The sequence below is a fragment of the Callorhinus ursinus genome, unplaced genomic scaffold (genome assembly GCF_003265705.2).
Source record: "Callorhinus ursinus isolate GAN/ISIS: 27379988/994484 unplaced genomic scaffold, GSC_fseal_2.0 scaffold73, whole genome shotgun sequence".
Classification (NCBI taxonomy): domain Eukaryota; kingdom Metazoa; phylum Chordata; class Mammalia; order Carnivora; family Otariidae; genus Callorhinus; species Callorhinus ursinus.
Window position 1 is genome coordinate 5,086,068 of NW_027397135.1, and position 20,570 is coordinate 5,106,637.

At 44.3% G+C, this 20,570-nt stretch overlaps 1 protein-coding gene across 4 annotated transcripts in view; it reads left to right on the top strand.

Annotated features, from left to right (window-relative positions):
• HECW1 (HECT, C2 and WW domain containing E3 ubiquitin protein ligase 1) overlaps window positions 1-20,570 on the top strand; it is a 426,782-nt gene that overhangs the window by 324,289 nt on the left and 81,923 nt on the right. For all 4 annotated transcript variants that reach the window (XM_073886906.1, XM_073886905.1, XM_073886907.1 and 1 more), the window contains 4 exons: window positions 3,159-3,309; window positions 10,907-11,049; window positions 12,900-13,021; window positions 15,039-15,224. In XM_073886906.1, coding sequence (XP_073743007.1) covers window positions 3,159-3,309; window positions 10,907-11,049; window positions 12,900-13,021; window positions 15,039-15,224 — 602 coding nt within the window. The remainder of the gene's footprint in view (window positions 1-3,158; window positions 3,310-10,906; window positions 11,050-12,899; window positions 13,022-15,038; window positions 15,225-20,570) is intronic.

Here is a 20,570-nt window from a genome sequence, read left to right on the forward strand (position 1 = left end):
CTGGTTCACCATTTTAAATCGGGTGGTCAGGTAAGCTTCAATGAGAGGCAACATTTGAAGCTAGGCTTCGAGGCGGTAAGAGGGTTATTCATGGGGAGGAAGAGCTTTTTGAGAAAAGAGAACGGCCTGCCTGGTGGGTTGGAGGAACAGCCGGGAGACCAGTATGTCTGGAGCAGGGAGACAGCGGTGGCTGGTAAGGTCAGAGAGATACCAGGGACCCAGATCACACAGGGCCCTGTAGACCGCTTAAGAGCTTCGACTCCGCCTCTGGATGAAAGGGGAGCATTTTAGGTTTGGAGCAGAGAAATGACATTCTCTGACTTAGGTTTTGATGGTAAGAAGTGCAGTGCGGAAGCACAGGCATGAAATTTGCCCTGTTGCTCTGTTGGCATTAAATCTTGAGGAGGAAGGACAGAAACATGAAACCCAACATATGGTTATTGCCGTGGCCCAGGTGAGAGGCAGCGGTGGCCAGGGCCGGGGTGGGAGCGGCGGAGGTGGTGAGGGGCGGTCGCATTCCAGACATACATTCCATACGCAGGTTTGCTGACAGATTAGATGTGATGTCTGAGACAGAGGTAGGAATCAAGAATGATCTCAAGAATTTTAACCTCCGGAAGGATGGAGTTGCCTTCAACGGGGATGGGAAGGGAAGGCTGCAGAGAGAGCTCGCTGGGGTGGGAAAGACCTGAAGCTTGATTCTGACCACGTTATGGTGGAGATGTCATCTAGGTAGTGACGTCAAGAAGGCAACAGGGTGTGTGGCTGAAGTTCAAGAGAAAGGTCTAGACTACAAACATGGTATTGCACTTGTTAAAGTAAAAAGAGAAAAGGGGGAATAATTTTACAGGCTTTTGTTAGTATAATAACTAAAGATGATACATTGTTGGGCTCTACAGTGTTCCTAGACTTCATGGAAAAGATACAGTTTTGTATTTGCTAGGTCTCTCAGTCACAGATGAATTACCCTGACTTACCCCAGCATCATAAAGGTGATCACTGGCAAGAATCTGTCTAGGCAACACCGTGCCATATCCATCAGGACATGCTGAGGCCTGAAGTTCTATTTGGAAATTCTTTCTTTACACAATATGTGAAAGTGAATTCTTTACAGCGCAACCCTGAAAACACGCTTATAATCTCGGAGTACACTTAGCTATGACTTTCTGAATACTGATAAGAATTTAGCATTATGCATTTATAATTAGCACTATTAGATATTTAATAATATTGATAGAAGGGCCTGTCTGGCTGGCTTGCCATCCTTTTCCATGAGAGACTTGGAAATATGGAAACTTGTAGAGAAATTGTTATTGCCACTGCACTGCACCGTTCTCTAGTGTTTTCCTTGGAGAATTTATGAGACTGGAGCTGTGTCTTTCTTTGAAGGAGTCCTTCTTTCACTGTGGGAACCTGGAGGGTGGGGGCATCAGTTTCTCAGCGGTGTGCCCATGGGACCAGGCATAGTTTTTTGTTCATAGGGAGTGCTGAGAAGAGTTTGTTCAACTGAACTAGATACCACAACACTCTTCAAAGATTAATGTTCATTCTTTGTTGAATGACAGTCATGTTGAGTTCAAGGAAAAAAAAATTGTCCAGTTTCTCCTAGTTGGGGAATCACTGAAATTTCAAAATTTTTGGACCAAGATTAATTACCTAGTAGTTACACGTATGCACAGTTTCATCAGTGAGCTATTTAACAGTTACAACTAACAGTTGAGCTGGATTATCTAGCCTTCAATTTTCATTAACACCCTCTAGAACATATTTATACAATCTGACAACATTTTTCCTTCAGTTTGTCTTAGGCAAGGTAGATTTGGTGTGTTCTGGTATTTTGGTTTCCATCATGCATTATTTGACAATTCCTCAGGTAAATATCGGTCTTCAGCCATGATCTTCACAAACAGATGCACCATGCACACATAAAACCACAAATATACCAAATATACTGAGTTTTTTTTCCGTTTAAAAAAATTGAGAGTTGCTATGTCATTACCTGAATGATAATTTTTCAATAGAATTATGAATATCTGACCTACTCCCAAAAGCTATGGATTTTCTTAAAAGGCTGAATAGTTTTCCTCCATTTGCAGTCATTTTTGCTTTTTCTTCTGTAGTCTAATGCATTTTTCAGCATAACTTGATCATGAAGCTGTTATTTCTACCAAGGTTTCACATTTGGACTCTAAAAGCTTTGCCCATTGCTATACAGCAGACATTGCTCTTCCGTGTGAAGCTCAGATATTTGTGTATCACATCCAGCTCTCCCAGTTTTGAGGACTTTTCCACCCACCCCACCCCTCCATGTATTATGTAGTATATCATCCATGCTCCCACGTTTAGTTCCTTGGTTTTGGAATCTGAGAAGTAAAGGAACTTATCTTTGTCTTGAGCTCCCTCTACTGGTTTGTGATGGTTATCTATCAACACAGAGGTATTTAAAGCTTGATGTGTGTTAATTAGTTGATACTTAAAGGCTTGATGCGTGTTAACAGTTGTTACTGGTTTTGTTTTGTTTTGTCAAGAGATATTTGGCAGCCACAGGTGGGTAGAAAATACACTGTGAACTTACAACTTACCCAAAGGATGGTTTGAAGGGACCCAATCCCTTCCTCAAGAAGAATGGCAATCAATTAAAGTTGCAAAGTATTGCATAGAGGTCACCTGAAGTTCCAGCTACAGTATCTTAGAACTGTCATTACAAGTGGTTTTAATGTGAGGGCCATCCTCCCCTCACCGACTAGTCGCTGTCTCTCAGATTTAGCAAAGAAAGGGTTCTCCGGCCTCAGTCTGTCAGTTCTCCCTGGAGGCTGCTTAAGTCTTCCAGCTGTAATTTGAGTCGCCAACAAGACTGACAGGGTGGAAATTGTTAAAGGAAGAAATAAACATCAGACTTTCTCCTTAGAAAATAGGAGAATTGTAACCTAGGTCATATTCGAGGAACCACAGTTACTGTTTAAGAGAAGCTGAGTCCAGTGGATGCCAATTCAGTCCTAGTACCTCAGAAGTCATGGCGGGAGCTGTGGGCAGCGTCTGGCCTTCAGCAAGGAACCCACAGTGAGTTCTACCTGCAGAAGACCTGACAGTGGTATCGGTTTCCCATGAATCCGTAGTTTGTCCTTGATTTTCCTTTTTGCCTTTTTATTACACACCAGACTGGGAAGCTCGCATTGACAGCCACGGGCGAGTCTTTTACGTGGACCATGTGAACCGCACAACCACCTGGCAGTGTCCGACATCAGCAGCTACCCCTGACGGGATGCGGAGGTCGGGGTCCGTCCAGCAGATGGAGCAACTCAACAGGCGGTGGGTGATCAGCATGCAGTGAACCCCTGGGAACCCCTGGGAAAGGAGCATGGCAGCCAGAGAAACCCCCTTACACTTTTCTGCTCAGATTGTATGAGGAGACTGGGAAGTGATAATGTATCTTAAGAAACCCATTTATAGTAGGTACTTGGAAAGCTAGCGTTAGAATTTGGTGGCAGGAGACAAACTAAGCCTGAGTGTCATTTAAAGATGGAGAATCCTCTGAGCTTCTTGCTGGCATGTGCTCAAAGACAGGTGTTCTTAACCAGGGGCCCCTGGACCACCCTCCTCCCCAGGTATTCACCGAGGATGCCATTGTTCCAGGAACTCTCCAGAAATTGTATGCAAAATTATACATGGATGCACATTTTTCTGTCAGACTGGTCCATATCAGTCATGAGATTCTCAAAAGGGCCCAGAACTCAAACAGCTGAAAACATTCCAAAGATGGGTTCCATAAAGAATACTAGAAGCTGCCTAGAGGAAAAAAAAAAAAAAAACAGTGTCATCACTGTATTCATGTCTACCCTGGTCCCCTAATTGCTATATACTCAGTAATTCCTAAAAGGCTTTCATCCTAGGGAAAAAAATGTTTAAAAACAGTTTTTGAGACTTGTTTTGTCTAAAAACTAGACCCTTATTAGTGAAATTGTAAAGATGCCATTTTGTTTTTAACCCGCAAATGAGACCCTAAATAGCATTTCTCTCATGCTGTAAGCTAGCATGAGCATCATACCCGACCTCTTGCTTCTTTAAGGCCAAGATGGCAGCTTTGGGATACTTTTAGTAGCCGGGACCACAAACTGCAGGCTTGAAATCAGCTGTATCTACATGCCATCTCATTAGGATGAAATAAAGGAAAAGGTGAAAGGAACTATACAGAATAAGGAGCTGGAAGTTAACTGTATCAGCCAGAAAAATAAAGCGGACAATTTAGTCCTATGAAAAATACACAGAGGTGAAAAATTGAGCTTCCGTTTACTGTTGTACACAGAGGAGCCTGCTTAGGTGAAAATCACCAGGATTCTTTTATTGCTTGAGCATTTGGAAGACATTCACTTTCCATTCCTTCTCCATCAGTAGCCGAGCGTTTAAAGTCATTAATGAGAACCATGAAGGATTTTCACTGGCAGTACATTTCTCTACAGTCATTCCCACAGAAAGAAAACACATTACAGAACTTGTGATAACCCAGCTTTATTAGATAAGAATGCACCAAAAATCCCTGGGAGAGCCCTTTCATGGTGATTGCAACAAAACTCCGGTAAATAAAAATGTGGAGGACTCAGCAAGCTCATTTTACATAGAGACCAGACTGAGATTTCATAGGCAGAAACAGACAGAACAGAGAGGCTGAACTTGTTTAGCAGGCTGAGAAATAGGGAGAGTGTCACCACGCTGTATCTATGGGAGGTACAGTTCAAGCACTAAAAGAAAACAATGGGGGCGCCTGGGTGGCTCAGTTGTTAAGCGTCTGCCTTCAGCTCGGGTCGTGATCCCAGGATCCTGGGATCGAGCCCCGCATCAGGCTCCCTGCTCGGCGGGAAGCCTGCTTCTCCCTCTCCCACTCCTCCTGCTGGTGTTCCCTCTCTCGCTGTGTCTCTCTCTGTCAAATAAAGAAATAAAATCTTAAAAAAAAAAAATGCATTGAAGCAGAAGTAAGCACCTTGACCTAGGACACAAAAATCCATGAAGGTTCATCATGTTCAGGTTGTATAACATAAAAATTAGGCCAAATCCATCCTGAATCAGGCCTCTAGAGAAGTTTTGCAGGCTTTCATGTGTAAATTCCTGTGCCCTCCTGTGGAGCTGCACACACTGGCAGAGGCAGCCAGACTTTGTAGAACAGGAAGTGGTATTTGCTGCACCCGTCTGGACAGATAAAAAGAAAAGGAATTTGGCGACTTGAGAAAGTACTTATTTCTTGTGAAAAAAAACCTACCTAGGGAAGGCCAGATAACCTTGAGATAAGTATCCCGGCTCTTCAGCACTTAACCAAATAGTTCAAGCAGGCAAAGTTTTGCAGTGACTTGGCCTGATAAGGCAGCCACAGAAAAGTATACTGCCTGTCTTTTCTCCCGCACGGATGTGATCACTCACGGGGGGTCGTTTTTCGATAACCTTCGGTTGGTTATCAGAAGGAATTTACAGCAATCACTCTCTCACAGCAAAACAAATTATTTCTCAGTGTTGCAAGGTGTAGGGAAGGAAAACCTTCTTTCTTCCTTTCTAAGTTCTTTAGCTGACTTAACAATTAAATTGACATACGTAAGATTAACAGGAGAAAAGCAAATTTAATTCTGTATGTATGGAAGCTCACAGAAATATGAGACTCGAAGAAATGACCAAAAGCAGGCAGCTTTTATACCTTTCAGACAAAGAAACATTTGTGTGTGTGTGTGTGTGTGTGTGTGTGTGTGTGTGTGTGTGTGTGAAGAATTGACAAGACAAACAAGTTTGGGCTTGGGGTAGTAAATTAGTGAAGAGGAACAAGGTTTGTTCACACAGCCTTCTTGACCCTGATTCCCTATGCCTGGTGATAAGGATGACTACCAGCCTCCAGGTGCAGAAAGAGTACCCTTCACATGGGGAATTCATCTCCTGCCTTCCGGAGAACAGAGGAGGGTCAGAGTGTCCTGCACTGGTTGTTTCTTAAGTGACTTTAATTCAAAATAATCAAAATGCCAAAATGGCATATTTTGGGGTGGCCTGCCCTGGACCCCATCAGAGGAGTTTCCCTGGACTCCCGACAGCATGATTATGAAAGTCAAGTGTTGTTTGTGCGAGGAGACGCACACTGGGAGAAGCAGAGTGCACAAAGCAGCCTATGGTGACCACATTCAAACTCGACCACTGCCCGAAGGCAGCACCCCCTTCCTGGCCTTTATGGCTTGACCACGTGCTCCTAGTGCAGAGACGCCCCTCACTGCCTGCCGGCCACGTGGTCACATCTCCTTTCTGCTAAGCCCATGAGAATGTCCTGTGGTCCCTGAAATCCTCCCAGAACCCTCCACACAGAGCCGGTGGTTGCCCCTTGTGCAATCCTGTGATTGAAACCTTCTGCCTTGTCCTTCTGGGTACCCTTCCCAGTGCCTGGTGTGGTGCCAGAGTCCAACAGGACTCAGTGTAAGACAGTTTCTCTAGTTAATCCTTACACTTCCAGAATATTCTGAATTAACTCAATTTACCTTCACAGGTATTTATTGAACAAGCGGAAAATATAAATATGTATTCTCACTTTAAATAATCAACTAAAGTTTGGTGTTTGTAGTTATTTGGATAAAATGTTTATGTTATTGAGACATGGGAAGTTTGAAATATGAGAGAAAAAAACGATGTATCTATAATTGTACTACCCCAGGGTTTACCTTTTCTTTTAAAAAAATCTTGTCTCTAATTTCCATGTACATGTGTAGGCCTTGCATAGCTGTGATGATAATATAGTTAGTTTTATATTCTCTCCTCACTTACCATGCTATAAGCATTTTCATATTGCTACAGAGCCTTTGAGTATCACTTAAATGGCTGTATAGTATTCCAAGGAACGGATGTACTTTAGTTAGTTTGCCCTATTGCTGGATGTTTTCCTTATTGCTTTCCATCACTATTTTGAATAAGGCTAAAGGCCCTGTTAAATATTAGTGTTGTCTCATAGTAGTGTTTCCTTGGGGTTATATTCTCCAAAGAGCAGTCCACGGGAGATCACTATGGTTTTGGCATTTGGTATCTATGCCTAATGTTTTCTAAAGTGTTTCTGGGGACTCGCTCTACCAGCAACAACAGCTTCCCTTCCATCCCATTTTTTGGTGTGGTTTTGTTGACTTAAGAGGTGCTCCTTGGTATTTTGGTTCTTATATTTCACTTCTTACAGGGAGCGTCAACTTTTGTCTCCATAAGCTTTTCTTTTACCAATTGTAGCTCCTCCCACAAGAATTGTATGGTCTTGGGCTTTGTTTGGTTGGTATTTGTTTGGGTTGGCTCCATTGTGGAAGGTTATTTTCTTGCTGGGTTTTGTGTGTCCCCGTGTGTGTGTGTATTCATTTATAAATTAGATATTCCAGCTGACTTTCTTACCAATTTCCATAAACTCTTTATATAATATAAAATTTGGCCTTTTTCTGAAAAAAAATGAAGGAGGACATGGAAGGATAATTCTTGATGAAATGTGAGAGAACCTGCTTTCTGACTTCCTCTCTCGTCTTTAGAACAGAGCGAGCATGAGGCTGCGATCCTGCCCTCGCTGAGTGATCCCTCCACAAACCGTGTGTCCTGTTTCCCCAAAACTGTCACTGCACTTCAGCAAAGATCAGGGTTGGGGTGTGGTACCTGGGATTTGAGGCCATTGACTCAGTTAAGGCACAAGACAACCAAAGTCCAACTGAGGACACAGCAGGTTGTGAAATTACTGACATTTTCATCATCAGATAAGATCACATTGATTCAGAGAAATTCTCTTCTGTGGTCCCTGCACTTTGGGAAGGAGAAGTGAGGCTACAACTTTGTATTTGTCTGTGCCCTGTTCTGGGTCTCTACTGCGGAGTAACAAACCACCCAAACTTGGTGGCAAAAAACAATGATAATTTATTGCTACCGTCATTGTTATTACATATCATTTTTATTTCTCATGGTTCTCGAGGCTGACTGGGTGCAGTGAAAACATTCTCTCTTGGGGTCCTGTCGTGTGGTTGCAGAGGGTGGCTGGGGCTGGTGACCCACATATCTGGAGGTTGATGCTGGCTGTGACTGTCAGCCAAAACACCTGCCCGTGGACTTCCCATGTGGCCTCACAGCATGGCCACTGCAAACTGTCACTTATATTATCCTCAATTAGTCAAGGTAGCCACAAGATCTTCCCAGGTTCAAGGGGAGGGGACATTGATTCTACCTCTTAATAGATGAGTAATTAGGTTCTAACAGAGCATGCGGGACTAAAAATATTGTTGAGCCATTTTTGGAAGACACAGCCTGCCATGAGTCATTTAGGGGATCCTCCCGACAGCAGCAACCTTAGTCTTTGGCAATTCCATTCCTCCCCCGGTCAAGGTTACACACTTAGGCAGCTTCTCACTGGCCCACTCTGTCCTTCCCACTGTGGTGGCACTCCCTGAGTTCCAACAGGGAGAACAGGAGACAGCCATCCTTCACCTTCCCCACAACCTCCAGACCACAGACATGTTGACATGGTAAATAAACATGTGTATTTCTCTATATTGATCCTTTGCCCTTCCTGCCCCCTCCATGTTTTCTTATTAGAGGCCTTCTCCGGAATGCCTCACAGTAACTGCTGCAGGCAAAGGTGTCTCCTGACACATGTCAGGGGTGAGTGGCTGAGCCTCTCTAGAGAAAATATGCCTTAAAGCAACCAGTGATTCTTAAACCTAGATGGAAGTAATGCTACCTGAAGGACTTCTTAGAAATGCAGGTTTCCATGTTGCTTCAGTTTCTGTGATTATAACAGTAACCCAGCTGATTCTCTTGCAAGTGGTCTAGAGACCACACTTGAGGGAAAACAAACAAACAAACAAACAAAAAACATCCTTTTTAAGGTACAGAGAAAGGCTTGTCTGTAGCGATATGTCCCCATTGCCCCCAGGTTGGACTGCGTTTGGAGACCTGGTTATTTGCTGCTCCTCTTCCTTCACCCCCGTATCTCTTTCCGGGCCACGGGACTCGTACAGCAACGTTCCTTTGCCTGTTGTCACTTGCATGAAATCAACGACCTCCAAGTCAGCCTGTCCTGATCCACACCAGAATCTTCCCTCCCCTCCTGCCTGCTCGCCTACGCGTCCTTTTTCAGCGTGGGCTCCTTCACTTACCCTTCACGGTTGTCTCCTCCTTTTTCAACCTCCACATCCAGACAGGCCCCGAGTCCTGCTGAGTCTCCATGTAAAATTCCACAAATTCTGCCGCGCAGTCTCTCCGGAATTCAGCTCCTTCTCCCGTTCCTGCTGTGCCTCGAGGCAAAGGGAAGCTGAAGCCTGGTCATATGCCTCAGTAGGCTGAGACGTTAGGCAAAACAGAGGCATGTGGGGAGGAGAAGGAGGCTACTTGGACTGAGGGAAATAGAGCAAAGAGGAAGGACACAGCTGGGCATCTGCCTTTAAAATACAGAGTGAATCAGGCAGAGCGGGCCATCAGAGGCAGGGAGGTTTAGGAAGTGTCTGTCTTTCGTGGGCAGAGACAGAAGCTCTTACTCTCCCTGCAGTGTTCCCCTCCCCCAGCGGCATTCTTGCAGAGCCACCATGATCCACCATGTCTGCCTGTGTCCAGGCCTTTAGCACCTGCAGCCCGGACTGTTGCGGTGGCTGGTTCCCACCTGCTCTCCCCAATTCACGCTCTCCTCCTCCAGTGCATGCCCCACCTTGATGGAAGTCATCATTCTCAGTGGCTAGCTCAACCTCTTTTTCAGCAACTAGCCAGTCCCTAGAGCGGTGGTTCTCAAAGTTGGTCCCTGGACCAGCAGCATCAACATCACCTGGGAACAAGTTAGAAATGCAGATTCTTGCCTCCTTCCTCCAAAGACCTACTGAATCCGAGAAATTCTGGGAGTGAGGCCCCGCCGTCTCTGTTTCAACAAGGCTGTAGGTGATTCTGCTGCAGCTCAAGTTGGAGAACCCATGCCTAGAGAATAACATCCGAACTGGGGCCTGTCAGCGCTCCCTGCCTCCCCCTCTGCTGGCCCCCTCGCGCTGCCCGAGGCCCACACATGCTGGTGCCACTACGCAGCTTCTCAAAAGTCCCCAAGAGTGAACTCTTCTGTGCATGTTACTCTACATTCTTTCCCTGCAAGGTCCCCAACAGGTTCATACTGATTCAAAATGTGTGCATCTAGGTGTTTCCTCGTCTGTGTCTTATGCTTCAGGACAGCTTTTTGACATTGTTAGGGTCACGGCTTACATGCCATTTCCCTCTGCTCTGCATCCACTGTGTGTGTTCAGAGGCTGATATTCTATCCTCCTGACTCTGATCTGAAAGTCCGGCACAGAACTTGGGCATACTGGAAGAGTTAGTAAATATTGTAAGTACCTGGGAAGGTGCCTGACTGGCTGAATCCTCAACTGGGTAGGAAAAATAAAATGAGCCTTCAAATCAGCAGAAAACATTTGTTTGTCAGCCAACGTGCTTTTAGTATGCAGTATTTCCACAGTTCCTGCCAGGGATATCAGTTACCTGTCAGATAACAAGAAGTGAGTAGAACTATTACTCTGGTTTGTAGACTCATTACAATAATGTAGAAGTAATTCGATATCTTAGCTGTAACATTTTAAGTTATTTCCCAAACTGTTATTTTAGACTTAGTCTGGTTTTGCTTAATGCAGGGCAGAGGCTGTTTTTTTGTGACTAGTTATCTGCGTTAATGTGTAAAAGTCACCATACTTGAAACTTAGCACAGTTTACAGAACAAAAAGAAGTCCACTCATCCGGACACGCGTGTCTTGCCAACTGTTTCGGTACCTTGTGGGAACTTTAAGCATTTCTTTGCTGATATGCAAGACAATTCTTTACAGATTTCTCCAGTTAGCCGATTCAGAGCATCAGCCCCCAACAAGTCAATAAGCAGAAGTTAACTCCTATCTTTCCATTTTCTGATGCAAAGGTATCAAAATATTCAGCGAACCATTGCAACAGAGAGGCCCGAAGAAGATTCCGGCAGCCAAAGTGGTGAGCAGATCCCGGCAGGAGGAAGCGGAGGAGGTGGTGGGAGCGACTCAGAGGCCGAATCTTCTCAGTCGAGCTTAGGTATGGGAGGGAGGGACTGGAGCCTTCTGGGATGGCATCTGGTGGCAGTGTGACATAGTGTGTGAACCCCCGCCCTGCCTTGCGGGATGCCCTGGGTCCTGGGGGAGAAGAGCAATGGAATGGGGCAGGTCAGTCAGGGTGGCCGGGAAAGAGGCTTGGTGCCGGCAAGGTGAAACAGACAGGAGTTTCCCACCACAAACATAAAGAAGAAATGAATTTGCAGTAGGAGAACTCATCCTGGTGCATCGAGGCAATTTCTTCAGTGGCCTAATCATTTCTTGTGGAGTGAATTTATCTGTTGGTGTCCTAAGAATTTTCCACTTATAAATAAAACATGCAATGAAAATTCACAGGCTACTTCAAAGAAGCTACGTGACAAGATTAGGAATAATTATTTGTTTGCATTTGGAATAAAATACAATTCCCCCTTGCGGGAGCAACCTGGCAGTAAAGAGGTTTTTCCCCTGAGCTTACCTTACGCACTCTGCCCCTGAGCCTGGTTACCTAATAGTGTAGGCCAGGCATCTGCCAGGGGTCTGCTTTTCATTTCTTTGAAGCTGCCTGAGTGGAACTCAGACAAGAATATTCAAAAGGTGGAGAAGACTGGCTTCAGCTTTTTATACCTGTGATCACCTAAGGTTATCAGAGTGATATCCCAATCCACCTTCTCTCTCTCTCTCTCTTTTTTAAGATTTTATTTATTTATTTGACAGAGAGACACAGCGAGAGAGGGAGCACAAGCAGGGGGAGCGGGAGAGGGAGAAGCCGGCTTTCTGCTCACGCATGCGTCCTTAATCAGCTACCCAGCCAGCGGCGGGCTGGCCGGCCTGACGTGGCCTCAGCTGGGCTGGCTTGTGCCTGCTTGCCGTAGCTTCTCATCTTGTCCCAGACTAGCCCAAGCTTGTTCTCACAGTGGTGGCAGGGTTCTAAGAGAGAGTGAGGACACAAAGACTTCTTGAAACCCTGGCGTACAAGTTCTGCCAAGTCCTGTTGCTTAAAGCAAGGCACAGGCTATCTCAATTCAACAAGGGGAGAAGTACGGAGTCTCCTGCAGATGGGTGTGGATGCAGGGAGGGGAAGAATTGTGCTTCTCTCTGCAAACAACCATAACTATGCTTGGCAACTCATAAGGAAAATAAGAAAACCGTCATTGTAATAAAAGAGACAAGATGTTCCTCTGAAACAAATAATACATTATATGTTAAAAAAAAAAAAAAAAGAAAGAAAGAAAGAAGATAGTAGGAAGGGAAAAATGAAGGGGGAGGAAATCGGAGGGGGAGACGAACCATGAGAGACTGTGGACTCTGAAAAACAAACTGAGGGTTCTAGAGGGGAGGGGGTTGGGGGAATGGGTTAGCCTGGTGATGGGTATTAAAGAGGGCACGTTCTGCATGGAGCACTGGGTGTTATGCGCAAACAATGAATCATGGAACACTGCATCAAAAACTAATGATGTAATGTACAGTGATTAACATAACATAATAAAATTTTTAAAAAGTAAAAAAAAAAAAAGAAAACCTCAGGAAGGAACTACTAACTACATCACTTCCCCCAGAAATTTCTAGTGTACATTATTATAGGTTTTGAGAAGTCCTGGAATAAAGTAATGTTTCACTTTAAAAAAAAAAAAAGATGTTCGAGGACTTGAGCCTAACTGAAGTTACGCAGGAGCACTCCTAGGAAATAATGACTCTTAACTGGCACGCATCACTGTGACACCCGATCAAATCACCAGTCAGAACCACAGTCTGTCCAGTCAAAGCTAACACACTGCTGGTATAGAGAGAGTACTACTGTATTTGAAATGACTTTTTCCCGATGCATCCGTTGCTTTGCTTCACTTTTTCCAGATCTGAGGAGAGAAGGGTCACTTTCTCCCGTGAATTCACAAAAAATCACCTTGTTGCTGCAGTCCCCAGCGGTGAAGTTCATCACCAACCCGGAGTTCTTCACTGTACTACACGCCAATTACGTGAGTGCTCCAGAATACAGAGGGAGCCCACCTGGCTTCCGTCAAAACTCAAAATACTCCTTTGCGAACTTGTTCAGTAGGTTAAAAAGGATGGCGTTTTAACCTAAGCAGGATCGAAAAAACCAAAAACAAAACCACTGGGTCCACTCTTTTTACTCTCCGTGGGTCTCCCAAAAAGGAGAAAAGCTGGATTTGGCAACACTGTTGCTTCTTTGTTTTTGTTAGGCTCAAATGTATTAATACCAGGGAAAGTCGTTTGGAAACAGATACGAGTTTCTATTATTGTTAAAATTTTAAAGGAACAAGATTATGAAGTTGACAGATGCCCCTCAGCCTGAATCATTTTATAAAATCACTTTCGTTAAAGAAGGGTTAAAATAGATTTCTCCTAGATAAATATCTAGTTTTCCCTTTAATAAAATTAGTTGTTCAAGTACCATGCTTAAGTTAAATTTAATATTTTTACATATATAGTTTTTATTTCTTTTTTTTATTTTTAAGAAAGCAACGACATGCTATCACTATATTCATTAATTCTTTCATTTGACAAACATTTTCTGTGGACAGATGCAGATTTAGGTGCTTGCATCACAGAGCCAGTGGGATACCTGAACAGCACGAGCTCCCCAATTTGTGGAGTGACAGACATGTACAAAGACCAGTCTGACGTGACGGGACAGGGCCCAACCTCAGGGAGGAATAAAATGCTCTGGAAACACAGGAGATACAGCATAGGGGAGCATCCCGAAGGAGGTGGCTGCTGAACTGAGTCAGGAAGGTTGCAAGTGGGTGAGAAGCTCCAGAGGGAGGGAGAAAGGACGCAGCGGTGAAGGGGCTGGGGGTTGGGTCTGTGAGGGTGGGATGTGATGACAGGCAGAGGTGGGAAGAAGGCCTGGAGAAAAAGTGGCAAAACTCAGGGTAAGTCCTGAGAAGGAGCCTAGGTATACTTCGGAAGGCAGCGGGAACCAAGAGAAGTCCTAGGCATTTGTGTTACAGGATCAGGTGTTTGATTAAACATCTTCTCCATTAGAAGTACAAAGACTGAGGGGCTACAAGGCTAGAGGCTGATCCAGCCTCACAAGTGAGAGACGATCGGGGCCCACCTAAGGCAGGGGCTGGGAGTATGGTAAGGGGGACCATTGTGATGGAGGCAGGCAAGGTGAGGACTCAAGAAAGTCTGAGTCCTTTCCGCTTTGGGCACCTGAGTTAGGGCATGTCTCCATTAGCAGGTGCAATGATTTGATAGGTGACAGAGGCTGTGGCTGGGGGGAGACCAGTTTTTAGCAGGTGATATTTGAGAAGCTTCTGGGACATCCATTGTTAGACCCAGAGCAGTGGCCCACTGGTGCAGGGGTGAGTCACAGAGGGGGGCAAGGATGCCAGATGTTGATGCCCTCAAACACCGGGCGCCAGGTGGCCCTGGCCAGGAAGAGACACTGCACCGGCCTGCTCTGGTAGCAAGCAGTGTTTGCTTTTACCACCTGCACACCAGCCCTGTGGACCAAAAAAATCATCATTTGGCACACTTAGAAACTCCTGAAACTTTTTCCTTTCTTCTCATCTCCAACCCCTCCACACACAAAAGTTTGTGACAGACCTCTGAAGTCTGGCCTTAAATCCCCAGGGACCCTAAATTAATCCGCCTTGGTGCAGGCAGAGAAAGAAGGGTGGAGAAGATAGAGGAGCAATGCTCCCAGTAATGGAGACTCAAGAGAGCCCAGCCTAGCGCTGACTGGGGAGGAGGGGAGGGAGAGCCTTTGAGATGCACACGGAGGGTGATAGTATCCACGGCTGAGGAAATACCAGTACAGATCAAACAGATCATGTGTGTTTACAGTGCACATTTAATTTTTGAGCAAGAGCTTCCCATCTGAGGCTTCCCCCTCAATGCTCACAATAAATGACTGTGTTAGCAATCAGGTTACATTACGTTAAGGTGCTCAAGGTGTACTTAGTATGTATTTTTCCTACCCCCCACCCCAACACCCTATCCCAATCGGCCCTGACCCCCTCTCAGGGTGCCTACCGAGTCTTCACCAGTAGCACCTGCTTAAAGCACATGATTCTGAAAGTCCGGCGGGACGCCCGCAATTTCGAGCGCTACCAGCACAACCGCGACTTGGTGAATTTCATCAACATGTTTGCAGACACGAGGCTGGAATTGCCCCGGGGCTGGGAGATCAAAACGGACCAGCAGGGAAAGGTGAGTGTGACTGACCTGTGGGCCTTTCATCAAACGGGCTCTTTATCTGAAGAAGACCCATGAGAAAGTGAGGGGGGAGATTAGTGAGGACAGGAAAGTCTGTGTCTCAGAGATGGGCCATCAGCCACCAGGAGGAAGAGGGGGGTAACTATTCACAGCAGGGTTTCCATCCTGTGAAGGATGTACAGCAACATCCCTGGCCTCTCGCCCGCTGATACCAAGAGCATCCACACCAACTTGGGATATTGCTAGATATCCCCTGGAGGGCAAAATCATGCCCAGTTGAGAACTACTGCCTACATGTTTGGAAATTGAAACCAGAGTCTGTTCAATGACCTTTCTATTGTTATGCCTCCTTAGAAAGCTGACTCGCAGGGAATGAAATTATTAGTTAAGTGGGAATGACATTATTAGATTACTGGTTGTGATTTTCCTAATAAGCTTTCAGTTTTTATTAAACAGCCTGGCAAACGGGCAGGGTAGATTGGGCCCATGTGATGTTACTGGCTTGCATTTTGCCTTTGTGCGACCTTAGCCGAAACTGACCTTTCCCAGGAATGTTTTGGAAGCCTCGCTGAGTTTGCTACAGCAAAAATGTTCTTTCGTAATCACCGCCAGTCACATCAATGTATTTATAGGACAGGCCAAACAGTTTATTAAATAATTGTCTCTGTGTAATCTTTTTTTTTTTTTTTTGATCTGTGGTAGGGCGAATCCCTCCCTCTTTGAGAGTCAAAGGAATCAGAAATTTTGTCAGTAGACACGTTCAGTGGGAACGTGCATTATGCAGGTCCTATCCTCTGTGATGTTGAATGCGCCGCAGTTCCCCAAAGTGGGCTCATAGGGTGCCATTGTCCCCTGGGAACCACAAATTCCTCCCCACAAACCCCTTAGCATGTCTCAGTACCTGGACTCTGAAGTGTGTGGAGAAAGAATGTCCACTAATGCAAGTCTGCCAGTGCAGTAAGTCTGCCAGTTCAGTAAGTCTGCAGGACCAGCTCCTGTGTAGTTGCATGAATTGGAAGAGGGTCTGGCGTGGGGGGGGGGGGGCGTGCTTTGTGTAGCAGAAAAGCCTCCAGAGCCAGAATCTGCTCCTAAGGACCTTCTCTCTTACTGGATGTGTCCTCCACTTGGAGAATGACAGTAATTTATGCTGTGAGGACTTGGGGATGTGTGTTAGGGTGGGAAATAAATCCTGAGCCAGAACAGAAAGTAAAGGAACTGGGGTGCTCATCTCAGTGGTCTGCGGTGCCCATATTTTCATTTATCACTTAACAAAATTGCCAAGAGTACACCACTAGGAATCAATGAACGGAAAGGATCATTATGGTTTATCATGCAAATAGTACACTAATGCAAACAACTTGCTTAGCCTCAGATTTCCGTATGCCGTTAAGTGCATGCAGCCCTTGCCCTAGGATGGAAACAGCCAGAGGCCCAGTGGAAGACCAGGAAACCCCCCCCCACAATGCCGTCAGCCCTGTTTCTCCAGGGCACCTCACACTAGCAAAGGAGCACAACAGCCAAGACTCGTGCCAAGAATTTTAGTCATTTTGAAATGTACATTAGGGAATTTCTGGCAAAATATTTTCCCCCTCATTCTATTTAGTGAGATGGTATCATATACAAGAAAGAAGAAAGTCTGAATCTAAAATGAGAGGACTTGAATTCTGCTTTCAGTTGTGACACAAACCAGCGCTGTGACGAAATACACACACATAAAATGGTCTAATTCTTTATTAATTGAGCACACACAGACTTGGAGTTGGCAAACAAAGTTTCTAAGAAGCATACCATGTACTGAATTGTTGGGGGGGAAAGTAGCCTTAAATTAGAAATGTGTTATCACAATAGAGTAGAGAGGAACAATGGAGGGTAGTGGGAAAGATAGTGGGGCCCGTGTACAAGGACTACGCCATCCCATTCAAAACACGCGACCGTGAGCAAGTCCCTTCACCGCTCTGAGCCCCACTTTGTTCATCATAAAGTAGCAATAATTATTATTGCCTTCATGATCTTATAGCCAGTTGTAAAGAATAAATAAGTGAATGTGGGAATCCACGATAATACAGCAGGTTAGTAATATCTGCTGTTCCTCCTGTTGATGCTGTGGGAATTATCCATACCAAAAAACCCAACATCAAACTGGCAACTGGGGAAAATACAAGAATACCTCATTGCAAAACCCATCGATGATGGGAATAGGTTGAGAAAAAACATTTTTGGACTATATCCTGCAGGCTCACCCCTCTGACCTGGAAAGAATGTGCTGTACCGGAGCCTGGGATTTAGGAACACCACTCACTGAAAAATCAGGTGGTGATAGCCCTCTATGCAAAAGACATTTTCATATATGGCCAGAGACGCTTCCAGAATGCCACACCACCTTCTTTTTCTTCACTCTAGCCAGTTCTTGCTTTATTGACATGTGCAAAGATGACAGCCTTCGTTTTGAGGGTATACCATGGTAGGAAGAGATGGACCAGGGCTAGCTGTTGGATGTCTTTGAATGCACGATCATCCCCACAAAGGGAGACAGGGACAGTGCTCTGAGACTTGGTCCACTTCAGGAGGACCGGAGTGAGGGTCAAGTGGCATCCGACTCATCTGTTGTCTTGGAAGTCTGAGGAAAGAGGTCACAGCCTTCTGCCAACTTCAGTAGAGATTGGATGTGGACCTTAAGTGGGTTCCAGGCCTGAGTGAGGGGGAGGGGCTGCAGGTGGTGGGGCAGGTAAGGTTCTGCCTGTGGCCGGCATGAGGCAGAGGCAACCTCTACTAAGGAATGAACACACAGCAGCAAAATAAAAAGGAGCCTGTGAAGACCTACAACTACATGAAGGGAACAGAACCTTTATCTGAGAAAAAGAACATATCTTACAGTATAATTTTCTTCAGAAAACAGAAAAATTTAAACGGTACCTGCTTATCATACACAAGATGGTTTAGGAGCACCTGATTTCTTTTGAGCAACCATGAACTGAAAAAAAGCTGGGAGGAAGCAGATGTAAGAAAACAGAACTACCATATGATCTGGCAATCCCACTTCTGAGTGTAGATCCAAAAGAATTGAAATCAAAATCTCAAAGAGATTTTTCCTGCATTCCTATGTTCCTTGAAGCATTATTCACAATAACCAGAATATGGAAACAACCTAAGTGCCCACTGACAGATGAATGGGTAAAGAAAATGTGGTATATAAGAAGAGAGGTGGGGGGTTGTTGAACAGGTGATGCGGATTAAGGAGCGCACTTGTTAGGATGAGCACGGGGTGTTGTATGGGAGTGTTGAATCACGATATTGTACACTGGAAACTAATATACTGTATGTTAACTAACTGGACTTTTAATAAAAACTTTAAAAAAAGATGTGTTTGTAAACTTATGTGTAGAAGCATATGGGAATAGAGCTGCTCTTAACTCAATGAAACTGCACAGTGCATGATGTGTCTTTCAAGTAACATCTTCTTTCGTTAAGACATTAGTATTAAACAGGTTTTGATGAGGAAGTGGAGAAAGGGGAACCCTCTTGCACTGTTGGTGGAAATGCGAACAGGGGCAGCCACTCTGGAGAGCAGTATGGAGGTTCCTCAAAAAAGTTAAAAATAGAGCTACCCTATGACCCAGCAACTGCACTACTAGGTATTTACCCCAAAGAATACAGAAATATTAATTCAAAGGGATACATGCACCCCGATGTTTAGGGCAGCATTGCCTACTATAGCCAAATTATGGAAACAGCCCAAGTGTCCATCAACTGACGAATGGATAAGGAAGATGTGGTAGATACGATGGAATAGTACCAACCATAAAAAGGAATGAAGTCTTGTCATTTGCAAGGATGTGGGTGGAGCTAGAGTGTATTACGCTAAGCAAAGTAAGTCTGTCAGAGAAAGACAAATACCACACGATTTCACGCATGCGTGGAATTTAAGAAACAAAATGAAGAAGCAAAGGGTGGGGGGAGAGACAAGCAAACCAAGAAATAGACTCCTAACTATAGAGAACAGACTGGTGGTTACTAGAAGGGAGGTGAGTGGAGTCGGGCATGAGGGAAATAGAGGATGGGGACCCCATCAAGTGAATTTCTGATGAGCCCCAGGTGTTGTATGAAAGTGGGGAATCACTATATTGTACACCTGAAATTAATATCACACTATGTCTTAACTAACTGGAATTGAAAACCTAACTAAAAAAAAAAATGTGATATATACATATAGTGGAACATTATTCAATGTTCCTTAAAAATGAAGGAAATTCTGACACATGCTACAGTGTGGATGAACCTGGAGGACATTATGCTCGGTGAAATTAGCCAGTCACAGAGGGACAAATACTGCATGATTCCCCTTACGTGAAGTATCTGAAATACCCTCAGAGTAACAGAGCAGAATGGTGGTTGCCAGGGCTGGGGCAGGAGGAAATGGGGAGTTTAGGTTCAATGGGTGCAGTTTCAGTTACACAAAATGAGTAAGTTCTAGAGACCTGCTGCACAACATTGTGTTAACAATACTGTTCTACTCTGTGCACTTAATACTGTACAACTAAAAATTTGTTAGAGAATAAGTCTCACGTTACATGTTCTTCTACAATTTTTTTAAAAAAAGAAAAAGTAAAAACCAAAAGGAGCATATCTCCCTTTCTCAGACAGGCCTATTCTAACCACTCAATTTAATACCAAAAGCACCCAAGATCTCCAACCCAAGTGCTCCACCATATAAGTTATATATTTGTTAGATTTACTGTTTTGCCTGTTTCTCCTAACAGAATTCTAAGCTCCTTGAGAGCAGGGATCTTTGCTCAGTGAGGAAACCCCAAGAGCTTAATATTACTGGCATATAATTAGCACTCACTTAAAATCTCTGTTGGATGAATAACTTATAGATGTTCCTAAAGAAGAAACCAGAATAATAGGTACAACAGCAAAAATTAAATTCAAAATATAAAAATTAAATTATTAAATATTGAAAATAAAACTTTGTGCTCTAAAATAAATTGTTCAGGTAGACAGATTAATTGGGCTCACTGAGTTATTATAGTAAAATTCATTAAAACTCTATATCTACACGTACTCTGAAATTGTCTTTAAATGGAGATTTTTTAAATCTTATCAATATATAGCCATGATAATATGAAAGTTACCTTAAAAAGAATAAAAGTCAGACAAGCTTAAAATTTTCCATCCATGAAACTCGACTACAGAAATCCACAATGCAAGAAGTACAGGTTATTGATGAGAAAGAGTTGCAGCCCCAAAGTTCTATGTTCAAACAAATTGGTGTCATTCAAGTGTGAAAATACTAGAAAAACAACCTTACATGCAGGATTTCAGTACATGTACTCTTTTGCC